The sequence below is a fragment of the Falco cherrug genome, chromosome 1 (assembly GCF_023634085.1).
Source record: "Falco cherrug isolate bFalChe1 chromosome 1, bFalChe1.pri, whole genome shotgun sequence".
NCBI classification, from domain to species: Eukaryota; Metazoa; Chordata; class Aves; order Falconiformes; family Falconidae; genus Falco; species Falco cherrug.
The window spans coordinates 16,773,486-16,786,199 of record NC_073697.1 but is presented as its reverse complement, the minus strand read 5'-3'; the positions used below and the strand labels follow the sequence as shown (position 1 = coordinate 16,786,199).

General features: G+C 35.9%; 1 protein-coding gene across 4 annotated transcripts in view; it reads left to right on the top strand.

Annotated features, from left to right (window-relative positions):
* LRBA (LPS responsive beige-like anchor protein) overlaps window positions 1–12,714 on the top strand; it is a 410,948-nt gene that overhangs the window by 72,930 nt on the left and 325,304 nt on the right. For 3 of the 4 annotated variants that reach the window (XM_055700879.1, XM_055700880.1, XM_055700878.1), the window contains exons 22-28: window positions 5,083–6,111; window positions 6,836–6,925; window positions 7,187–7,362; window positions 8,645–8,798; window positions 9,196–9,376; window positions 10,635–10,762; window positions 11,147–11,254. In XM_055700879.1, coding sequence (XP_055556854.1) covers window positions 5,083–6,111; window positions 6,836–6,925; window positions 7,187–7,362; window positions 8,645–8,798; window positions 9,196–9,376; window positions 10,635–10,762; window positions 11,147–11,254 — 1,866 coding nt within the window. The remainder of the gene's footprint in view (window positions 1–5,082; window positions 6,112–6,835; window positions 6,926–7,186; window positions 7,363–8,644; window positions 8,799–9,195; window positions 9,377–10,634; window positions 10,763–11,146; window positions 11,255–12,714) is intronic. The other variant, XM_055700881.1, reaches the window with a different exon arrangement.

Here is a 12,714-nt window from a genome sequence, read left to right as displayed (position 1 = left end):
CTGTTGATCATAGCTTGGCAAAGGTCAACTTGTTGCAAAGTTGATTGCGTCTCTAACCTATACAGTCAGTAGAACTCATACTTGTGACTTTCAACAGCCTTAGCTGGAAAAACAGAACCGCTCAGTTTGTAATTCATAATTCACCTGTTAACAATCAAAATTAATACAAAAGCCTGTGGTGTCTATCTGACTTGAAGGTAGCACATGTAGGTTATTAGGAAAATCAAACCATGCAACAGGGAAGTCTCCTAAGAGACAAAGAAGAGAAAGTAGCATGGTAAGATTTTGAATAATAAATTAGTAAGTATATATTGTTATTAAATACTGGGGGGCTTTGCTGAAAGAGTGGCAAGGTTTTAGATAGAATTTGATTCTGTGATTGTTTGGATTATAAAAAAATAGGAAGTCTTAGATCAAGATGAACTTTTCTTCCAGCACTGAAATTTTAAGTGTCTTTGAAAATGAATGAGAAGTTACAATGTGAAGGAAGGAGCTTGCAGGCAGGGGGACTCCATTGTTGGCAATGCAATAAGAATTTAAGCTATTAAGACTAACTGAAATCTTGGCTATGGTATGTTTATTAATGAAGCTGTGAAGTTGCTAATGAGGGGCCAGAAAATTTGGAGCTTTCAGTAATGTAATATGAAGTATGACGTGCACATAATGGTCTTGTTAGGATTATGGAGATGTGGTGGGATTGCTCCTGTGACTGGAGTGATGCGGCGAAGGGGTAGCAGCTCTTTAGGAAGTATGGACTGGGAAGATGAGGAATGGGAGTTGCCCTTTATGTGAGAGAGCAGTTGGGAGGTCATGGAGCTCTGCCTGGGGGTGAATAGGAGCTAACTGAGAGTTTCTGGATTAGGATTAAGGAGAGGACAGATAAAGGTGACTTTATGGTGAGTGTCTGCTACAGGGCACCTCACCAGGAAGAGTGAGCAGGTGAGGTGCTCTGCAGACAGGTAGGAGCAGCCTCATGTTTGCACACGCTGGCCCTTATAGGCCTGATGTGTGCTGGAGGGGCAGCACAGCAGGACGTAAGCAATGCAGGAGGTTTCTTGAGTTCATTGACAACTTCCTCCAAGTGACAGAGGAGTGGAAGAGGAGAGGTGTTTTGTTGTACCCTCATACCTCACTAGCAAGGGTCTTGTTGGGAATGTGAAGGTCAAAGGCAATCTTGGCTGCAGTGACCATGAGATGGTGGAGTTCAGGATCCTGAGGGGCAGGAGGAGAGGAAAAGCAAGCTCACAGCGCTGGACTATGGGCAATGGATTTTGACTTGTTCTCAAGCAAGGTTGATTTAATGCTATTAACAAGATGGTAAATTTGGTAAGAGAAAATTTGAAGATGCAACAGACTTTTGTAAAGGGCGTTGGCTTGGTAGCACACTAGAAAAAAGTCAGCATTACAAGAAAAAGAGTATTTCACCGGCTATGCAAACAGACACATCTAACTGACCATTTCTCCAAAAGCAGTTGCCAGCACCGTAGAATGTGTTCTTGGAGTGGAAAGTGAGAAGCCATAGAGTAGGTTGCTTTTACTCCTGCATGTGAGTTTGAGACTTACTCTGCAATGATGCCTGAAAGTGTGCATGTTCACGCTATTAAAGATTTTTTGAAGAGCTGGAAACATGACAGAAAGGGGTCACCAAAAGGATTCTAGTCCTTTAAAATGAAAGCTTATTCTTTTTAGATCATCCTGTTACTTCTCCATCTTTTGGGCTTTTAAAAGCATTATTATAGTATGTTAAAGAAAAAAACACCGCACCTTGAAAACATGGTATTTCTTCCTCGCTGAGGTATTTTTAATAACTCAGAAATGCAGACATTAGTGACTAGAAATTGAAGCTAGGTTTTTAAATGAAGGATACTTTTTTTTTTTTAAAATATGGTAGAATAGATTTGGAACAAATTATCTAGGGGAGATTTCATCTATTGATTTCTAAAACCAAGGCTGGACAACCTTTTGGATGCTGTCATCCAATCCATGTTACTGGGCTCAGTGTGTAGGGAAGTGGATTAAATTCAAGGGGCTGATCTGATGTTACTTTCTAGCCTTCACCTCAGTGATTCCTTGAAGTGCTAGCGGCTGTAACAGAACTGATGATATGCTTTTAGAATGCATTTAAAGCTGTATTCCTTGATGCTTCCAATTTGCTTTAACTAGATTGGTAATTTATCAAAGCACTTTCATAGATAGAGCTGCCAGAACGTAGAACTTTATATTGCTGTTAAAGCTTGTTGTGTGTTGTAGGGACCAGTGTAAGCATCAAGTGTTGCTTTATGAAACCCTTGCAACACTGTGAATGTGCTCTTTTTGCAAGGTGGGTTTAGTAACTGCCAGCCCTGCGAAACATCTCTATGATTAGTTCCATTAAGATTGAATTGTTGCTTTATTGAACGTGTTCTGTGAGTCATGTACTATTCTCCATTGCACTCAAGTTTGAGCACTGAAGAAAAATAACGTTTTGTAAGAGATCCCTCCAGCCGCTCTCGTGATCAGCGTAGTGTCATTGTGCCTATCCCCATTTGTAGGGGGGAGAGATGACCACAGCAGTAATAGAATTTGACGTACATCCCCCTCATTTGCCCCTTTCCACAAAATAAAATGAAAGGAAGAAAAAAGTGTCCTTCACATCTTCATTCTTACCTTGCTTTGCCTTGGTTCAAGGGAACTAGTGAAATAAGATTTTGAGGCTATACCTGAGACTTGTTCAACAGTTCTGGAAGCAGTGCATACATAACCAGAGAGAAGAATTCAGGTCTCGTACTTGGATGTAGCTCATCAGTGTTAAAAAAGTAAATATACAGCGTACTAAAGCCTGCAAATACTTTTGAGAAGTCATCGTTCCCATGTATTTTTCAAAATGAGCGTTGCCAATAACAAGTCTGATACTGAAGACAGAAATGAGTAAAGGTAGCTACGTTATCACAGATTTGTTGCAGCTTTACTTGCATTGTGTAGGTAACGCATATACATGTTGTGGGTAAATTTACTTCCTGGGGAGTTAAGTTTTGCTGAAATAAATAGTATTCTTATTTGTGGAATGTTTCTTTAGTATTTGTTGGAATAAAACTTTTTAGTAGTTTTGGAAATGGAAGAAGCAACGGGAAGAGAGTGAGAGGGAAAGCTAGCTGGAGATAAGCTCCAGATAAGTTGCTAGGATTTCTTCTTCAGAAAAGTAATGATTTGATCAAAAATAACAGCTTTACCTAATCATATTTTTGAAAACAAATTAAAAGTGCAAGGGAGAGCTTATTAGCATGATCCACTTTGGGTTGCTTTTGACATCCTGACTGTGGTACCATTCAGGAAGGAAGTATTCCTAAAATAATAATGTCCCCCACATGTTCTATTTAGCAATATCCGATAATCAGATATTTCATAGATCTGTTGTGATGAATGAACTTTCAGTCATTTGTAATAATTCACACTTTTTTTGTTTGTACATAACTGATTTTAAACTAATACAGGAAGACTTTTTAAAAAAAAAAAACAGAAGGAAGATATCCCAGTTCTGTTGCTAGAGATTGGATCGACTCAAACAAATAACATGCTTTGTCATGTGTTGGAATAGTACACTGCTCCAGCAGTACTTTATATTTGATTGATGGAGAAAATAGTATATTAAAAAGCTGATGCTGACAACACAAGCTGCCAAGAATATTCCTTTGTACTTTTGTTCTTTTTTTTATGCTCTCTGATTTTTAATCTATAATTTTTAGGACCTTTTAAACCTGTCAAATTAAGTTTTGACTTCCATGTATTGTGTTAAGAGAAAATATACCTACTCGCTAATCGTCACTTTGAATACCATGTACCTGGAATTTTTAGATTAGATCCAAATGAATGACTTCAGTATGTAAGAGAATAAGAAAATGTGCATTCATATATTTAGTAAAGTGTACTGCTCTATTTTGTCTACAGAAAATGTTTATAATAAAGAAAATGGCTAAAAAATTAAAACCCTCAGCTGCAGCTTATATGTTGGGAATTTTTTTAAGAACTAAGTTTACAGATAAATAAACACATTTGTTATTGAAGATAAATCTAAATCTTAAATACAAAGGTATGGACAAACTAAATTGAATGACAGTGTAATAAAAACTTTAGTGAGATTTTCTTTCAATACACAGCTATTTATTTGGGCAAATTAGTTTTATCAGTATGTTTATATAATTTTTCTATCTGGAATTTTTTTATATATACCTGAAAAAAAAATCGTAATTTTTTTCAGCTCATCTGTAGGAAGGTCTTCTCACTTCAATCAGTTTGTGTAGCTGTTCTCATGTGCCTTTTAGACTGAGTAACTAGCATTCACTAAAGGAAAAGTCCTTTCGAAAATCTTAGGTATCATTTGGAGATCTCCAGGATTTTGGCTTCATTACATGCTTGTCTCTGCTCTGACTTAGTGTGATTGTATTTTTTTTTAATGTAAACTTCTCAAAGTTTATTTGTCTTTGAGGGTTGTTGAGCATACTCAAGGTGCTAAAACGATGTGAAAGCTCAGCTATAGTAAGTGCTGCTGCTACTTGTCACAGTGTTCCCCCTTACAAAAAAATTGAGTTTGTTAGACAGCCATCTCAAATTTAGTAATTATCTGGATGTTATGCTGTGCATGTTTATCTGCATCCTATACAATTGCATAAATGCAAGTAGCACAGATAACTAATTACAGATGACTGTAACCTAGGAAATAATGCAAGTGTTAACGATAAATATGCAACTTGAAATATTTTCACTTATTTTACTATCTTTAGTAGTTCTTAAAACTCTGATTACTTTTAGTAAACAATTTCTCATCCTTAGGATCAATCTAGGATTTTTTGACTCTGGTGTTACCTTTTTTCTTTTCTTCCTTTTGGCCAGGAATACTAGGTACACTTAGGGAAAAACTTGCTCTCAGTTGAAGTGATTTCCAATGTGAAATTAATTTTTTTTTTATCATAAAGATAGTATTGAATATAAATTTGTAGTATAACTTTGTAATTTGAGCAATGTTTTTTTTTGGGTTGGTTTTTTTTTTCCAGAGAAAACAGTCATTAATGTATGGTTTTTAATGTATTTTCAACTCTGTTCTTTTAGGTAACTTTTGAAATGCACAAAGAAAGTCTTTCTCAAATGTACAGGGAATACCAAGGGAAAGGAGATGAAGGGACTGGAATACGTTCTTCAGCTCCAATTAGAACAATTTCTGGAGTTAGCAAAGAGGCAGAAACCAAGGGAAAGCAACAACGTTTGGAGTTAAAAGATGATGCTACTGTTCCTTCCAGCGTTATTGATGGCGATATGGAGTGCAGTATTGAAAAGAGAGAGGCAGATACTTCATCAGATGGTGACCAACAAACTCATTCAGTGTCTGATCATAGGGAGAAGTTAGAGGGGGAAGTCAGGGAGACTACTCAGGATTTAAAAGCAGTGCCTTGCATGGAATTTTCTCCAGAACCAGAAGCAATAAAGCCCAGTGTTTCAGAAATTACTACTGGAATAGCTGAAGCAATTGAAGATTCTCTGAGCAAATCTGAGGAGCTTGTGGAAGACTCAGTAGCTGTCACTGCTGCTTCTTTATCAGTGCAAACTACTTTGGAAGGACAAACTCCTGAAAGTCCAGAAAGCCTGGAAAAATCAAGGGTAGAGGTGGAAGATGAAGATGACTTTGTTGATTTGAAAGAGGAAAGTAGTATGCCTTTATCTTCAGAAGAACTTACAGAAACAAACAAGGAATGTAGCTCTAATGAAAGCAAAGTGACAAAGCAGGAAAAAGCAATAGAGAAGCAACCTGAATCTCTGCCTTCAAAATCTGAAGATACTGAAGGTGTAGACGGGAAAAAACAAGAACTGACTTCTTTACCAGAAACAGTGAGTTCTGCAGTTCAAGAAGTAGTGATTCAACCAAATTCAGAAGGGAAGAAGCAGCTGGAGAAAGAAAAGATTTTTAGTGAAACCAAAAAACCTGAAGAAAACGCAAATGCACAAGTGCCAGAGCCTGCTGGCACCTCTGACAAAAGAATCGCGAAGCTTGATGTTTCTAGTGTTGCATCAGATACAGAAAGACTGGAACTGAAAGCTAACACATGTCTAGAAGCACCTCTGCCCCCCAGATCCGTACGCGAGGTAAATATAATCTGTCCTTTATCTGTCTAGGTTAAAAGCAAAAGGAAGTTCTTATTTTGTGAGACTTTTGAAAAAGTGTGCCCATACACATTTTGGGGATTTTAATGTCTGTGGATTTTGTGAGTTATCTCAAGAAAACTTTCAACTTTTTATTAAAATAGCCTGAATTCTTATTTGTGTACTGGGAAGTCTCTCAAAATTTTATTCTTTGTACGTCCACTTAGGGATGCTGACGGAGTCTGAGTAGTTGGCTAGATGGATACTTCATCTGTGTTGGTACTTCTGTTCTTAAGTTTGAAGACTTGGAAGAAACATTTATATATTCTGAGAGGATTTTATCTAGAATTTCTTCTTCACTCAACTTCAGTTTTGCTTTTTTCAATTTGGTCTCTTATAACGTCAAGTCTTACAATTATTGAGAAGCGAACATTGCTTGTGCAGAAGAAAATAACACTAAGTTTCTTTCATATCCTGATGGAACTTGTGAAAATATTTTTTTTACGCTAGCTACTCTGCAGGTACACAAATATACATATATATATTTAGAACTATAAAATTTGATAGGATTGTCACTCCATCACGTCAGCCTACATTTTTTTCTGTAAGTGTAATTTAAAACTGGGCTTCTGTTTTATGCTGCAGTGCTCCACTCCTCTAGTCTTTAGTTTCTAACTGAGCTTTTTGTGGTTAAATAGTCATGTATCTGAGTACTTCCCTTCTGCAGAGATACCTGCTAATGGATGCTCTTCATTCTGCACCATTCTTCCTTAAAGGAGGAAAACTACTATCTACAGCAGCATATACTCCCCCTGTGGTAAGGTTGGGTTGCTTGTGTATGCCTTAGACTGACAGGAGTAGTAGTGCAGCTGTAGACTAGTTTGTAGGTTTGGTATATCCAGTAACTAGTGTTTGTATAATAGTTTTAGCTTTGTTTGTAAACATGTGTATGGTCTAAACTTAATGAATATCTAAAATCTCAAGTCTATTAACTAATGCATTTCAGTGTATGCCACGGAAACTAATAACTAGAGTGTGGTTGGTTTTTTTTTTTTTTGTCTGCAAACTGTGTATTCAGAGCTCAAAGCAGCAAAATTCTTCAGGACAAGAGCTAGCCGCTACATCAGATGTGCAGAGAAGAGACTCCAGGTCAACTGTGTTCCGGATTCCTGAGTTTAAGTGGTCACTAATGCATCAGCGCTTGCTCACAGACTTACTTTTTTCCATAGAAACAGATATACAGATGTGGAGAAGGTAAATTTCTATTCTTTATATGGAACGATCTAGACTGGCAGCTCAGTTGTAATTAACTTGAGAGTTTGTTGAAACTGCATCACTCTTTGACTTCCAATTTTGTACATCTGGTATTTTCCTCATTCTTCAGTAGCCTTACTTATTTTGTGACCTATACCCAAATATTTTCAGATTTTTTTTAACACTCTTTATAGACATAAATGTTTATTGGCTGAGGGTCTGCACATATATTTTGACTGAAACCTCACTACGTTTAGGTCAATAGCAGTGTTGCTGCTGATTCTCATTGGACCATGATTTTCATGTTCCTAATATATGTAAGGGCCTGCATCTTTTATTAGTATCTAAATATGGATATATTTTTTTAAAAAATCTATCCCAAATAGTATTTATTACTTCTACATTTACACACACTATATTTCTGCTTTGATAGGGTTCTGTGAACACAGGTGTTCTATGCATTTATGCATTTAAAATTAAACTTGTAACAGGGACTTGGAATGCAATCATCAAGAAGAATTTAGTAAAAAAAAAAGCAAACAACCATGAACTTTGAAAAAAGTTGTAATTCTGCATGTTAACATTAAAAATTAGTAACTTACATAACAGTGGTGTCTATTATTTGCTTGTAGTAGTGAATGTGAAATTTAAATTGAGCCATATAGTTGTGATGACTGATAAAAAGGAATGTAAGGATGAATAGAGTATTTAAGCGTTTAAAGCAATTTAAATTGAGGTGAATTTTTGTCTGACTATAATTTTTAAGGTTGTGATTAAATGGACCTCGCAGGATATCATCAGATGTAGCTAAAATATTTTTAGTTTAGGTTCTGTTTTGAAAAGCTATTTCAGTGTTTTAACAGAACTTAAGTTTTTTTTGTTTTGTTGATTTTTAATTTGAGAAAGCCGTTAGTATTTGCTTTATTTTTCCCAAAGATTTAAGTTCAAATCTACTTCACACTTCCAGCAAACTTTATTGTATTACCTGATACAGTGATTTTTGCTGTAGCAAGTAATCATAGACAAGCCTATAATATATCTTTATCCAAGTGATGATTAATAGGCATCTTGATGATTTTAGCAAGCTATGATCTATGGAGGTTTAAGAACAGAAAGGAAGTGGTAGTTTTAGGTTTAGATTAAGATTCATCAGTTGACTCTTGTAGTCATGTGTTATTTGCTGCCCCACTGTTGTCTGTTTTTAGGTTTATGAAAGCATAAAAATACTAAAATACCACAAAAATAAAGCTGTATTCTGAATGTTTTTTTTTTTTTTGGACAGCCATTCTACAAAAACTGTGATGGACTTTGTGAATAGCAGTGACAATGTCGTATTTGTGCACAACACAATTCACCTCATCTCTCAAGTGATGGACAACATGATCATGGCTTGTGGTGGTATATTGCCATTGCTTTCTGCTGCCACATCTGCTACTGTAAGAAATTTAATTTTTGTTTAAAAATTTATCTCTTGTGGGAGGATGCCTTTCTTTATGCAGTGTATTAATGATTATATTTGTCCTTTTGGAAAACAGGAATGTATGTGGGATATTTCTACAAACACCTCTTTCTTCCTTTTTTTACATCCATCTTTCCCTGAGATAAATTGGATGCCTTCCCTCTTTACCTGAAAACATAAAAAGAAGTTGCCTAGCTTCATTGGTCTTGAATGGGATTAAATCCCAATGCTAATGATTGTTCCTAGAATCTGACTAATTACAACTTTTGAATGTGACTGAAAATGGACTTCCAGCATACATTTTTCTTCAATTAAGTTGCAGGAATGTCACCTTTGTGAAGAAGTAAATGCTACTTTCAATTTTTCTCTTGTAGCATGAATTGGAGAATATTGAGCCAACTCAAGGGCTTTCAGTAGAAGCATCTTTAACATTTCTCCAGAGATTAATCAACCTTGTGGATGTGCTAATTTTTGCAAGCTCTCTTGGTTTCACTGAGATTGAGTCTGAGAAAAATATGTCATCTGGAGGAATTCTGCGACAATGTCTTCGTCTGGGTAAGCATATAAAACCACTTAATGAGCATAGGAGCTTGCTGTTACTAAATAGTTAGCAATTGTTAGCTTTGTTTTTTTTCTGTCCTTTTTTTGTTAAATCAAGATTAAACTTAGTCAAAGAAGCATTGGGATCTTTTACTATGTTACTATTAGCATAGTCTGCAACGCATACACATGAGGTTCTTTTCCTCTTAAAAAAGTTTAAATAAAAAAATTACTAGGTTTGGTAGCCTGACTGTTGTGGATGCATGTGTTCATTTTATCCACGAAGATATTTCTTTTGCCAAAGTTCCCCAAATAGTCAAGGCTGAGAATATAGCAGCTTTAAGAAAAAGAAATCTTGTGTACAATATGTAGAAAAGAGGTTTAAATCTTAAGGTTAGTAGATGGAGGTATGATGAAAACTAGAGATGGAAATTTCTGAAGAGTAGGATTCAAACTGGGCACTAGTTGTATCTAGTATTAAAGGCTGTTTGCCTCAAATTGTATTGAAAGAAAGTGGTCATTACCTATAAAAGTAATGACTGTTCTGGAAATGTGAACATACAGGACCATAACTGGGTTTAGTTAGTTAACACAGGAAGAGTATTCATGCTAGTTGCATGCTGTAAGATTTTTGTAATGAAAAGTTTAATTTGCATGAGTGCCAGAGCAGCTCAGAGCCTCAACAGTAACTAGCCTTCCTCTCCCTTTCTAGGCAATTAAAACTTTGTGCAGGTAGAGCAAGATTTATGGGATGCAAACAGGTATAGAGGTGGGGTAGTTCTTTTTTCCTTTGAAAATAATCTTAGAAGATGAAACAGGTACAATTGTGAAGCTAAAAAAATAAATCATGTAACTTCAGAACATTTAGTCCACGAGTAACAGAGCATTGCGAAGCAAACATTGTCATTTGTTTCATTAGTGTTTCACTTGGCTTTCTTCCTTGCTGGTCTGTGAAGTATAGCTGTCTTCACCTGCCCTGCCCCATGGTTGTATGCATGGTGAAATTTCACTGAGGGGTGCTAACTTACTTTGAAGAATCCATTAGATATAGCATATGTGTACTAGTAGTTTAGTATTAATTATTACTCATAAATTATTAAATAATTCTGAGCATTGTTTTACAACTATTTAAAATTTATGGAAGCAAAATATCATTTTACTGATGTGCTTAAACATTTTAGTTTGATAAACAGAAATGTATTATACAGCTCTGTAAGGGATATAGACAATACTATTTCCCAGAGTAATTCTTACCATTTCTTTTCCCTTCAAGTATGTGCGATAGCAGTAAGAAATTGCTTGGAGTGTCAGCAGCATGCACAGATGAAGCCTGCTGGAGACATTGTGAAGAACCAAAAAACAGTGCAGGGCTTTATAGGAACAGGAAAGTCTGCAGCAAAGGCAAGTATAAGACCACATTCAGGAACAGAAAAGTCAGTAATTATTACTGTGTACAGAGAGGGGCAAGTTTTTAAGTTTATACCTGCACCGCTGATACTTTAACAGAGGTGAAGGGCATAAACTGACAACCTGAAGTACTTTTCCTAAGATGCGAATTTAATACTGACGTATTTAACCTTTCACAGTGAAATAAATCTGTCACAAGAACTTGCCAGATTTTCTTTTCCCCTTTAAAGATGAAGTGCATACCTGATCTTTGTGCTCTAGTTATGACAATATGATGTACAATGGGTGATTGTACACACAGTGCTTCTTGGTAGAATGCTTTTAAAAAGAGGATCTGAAACAATTGTTGTTGTTTTGTTGTTTGTTTTTTTTAATAAGAGTCCGGTGGACATTGTGACTGGTGGCATTTCTCCAATACGAGACCATGACAGACTTCTGCAGGATATGGATATTAATCGACTTCGAGCTGTCGTGTTCAGAGATATAGTAAGTTACAAATAATGTTTCCTTTGTAGCTGGATTTCTGCATATATCTGGTTGCTGAACACTTGATGTGTGTTACGCAGTTTGGCTAAATGGAATTTACAAAAACTGAATAGTGCTCACAGTAGTTGGGAACCCATAATACTCTGCAGCTGTTGTAGTGATGGGACCAGAAAGAGGGAGAGGTGAAAATCGCTGCCTGCTGATCATGCTCTTTGATGTGTTCCTAAGAGCTTATTTTCGGAAATTCTGCATATTGTATATGTTGTGTTTAGTACAAATACATAGTTTCACATGCTGTACGTAGCCAAGCTGTTTATGTATACTATGTATAATAAAGATGTTTGTGTACTTTTTGAATAGTGAGTATATTTTTAGCTAATTCGAAATTAGCGGTTATCCCTAATTCCTTTACTTCCCCTCAGAGGAAACAATTTGTGTGCATGTTCTGTAAATATGCATATGGGTTTTGGTTTTAAATTGACTAAAAATATCTTTGCCCTATGTCAGCAACTTTATAGCTGATATTGAGGAAATTGAGATTGATTGCTTAAAAAAAACACCTCGGTAAGCAAATACAGCAGCTGTAATGGCTATGAGTCATTGGTGGCCATGAGCTTGGACACCAGAACTTATTTTACAGTAGTTGGACTATTTAGCAAGTATAAGGATTTACACAGTGACTTTTGTTCTATCCAGAAGAGTGAAGAGTCTTTGGTTTTTATCTTTACCGCAATTATTGATTGAAAAAAGCTACTTCAGTATCTGTGCAAAAGAGTAACAGGAAGTGAATCTTTTATACTGGTGGAAACTAAAATAATCCCAATAATGCAATCTTCAAAACAAAGTGCATTTTTTATCCTAATTTTTTCTTTTTTTAAAAAATTATATACACATACGACCTCTGCTTTCTTTGCATATCTGTTCCACCAGGTTTTCTGTTTCACAAATAAATATAACATGATGCAATAACTCTGGTTTTTGGCTACTGTTTTGAGATGTGGAGAAAAAGTAGATTTAAAAACTATTCCAAAATAGATGTTTTAATCTGAGCTGCTTATACTTGCATCTAAATATTTTAGGTTTGATTTCCGTGCAGTTTCTTACATTGTGTTTAGCACATAGAATTGTGATTGGCATAATTTGAACCTGTATAGAAGGAACTTGGATGGATTCCACTTAACCCCCAGTAGCAGCACTTCCAGTAGTATATGAACTTCATTTTAAGGAGTTCTACAAAAATAGCAGGAAAAGTAAGGAAGGGGTAGTGCTAATTCACTGGATCACAACTTTATTGTACGTCTTGCAAAAATTTACCTAGCAAGAAAATTCTCTACCTTACCATTGTAGGAGACTCGTCAATCTCACACTGTGCTTGCCTGATACAAGCTGTTACTATCTTACTGTTTCTGTCTTGTTCTGTGAAGAAAATTAAGGATTTGGGTGGTCAAGCCGAGGGGAAT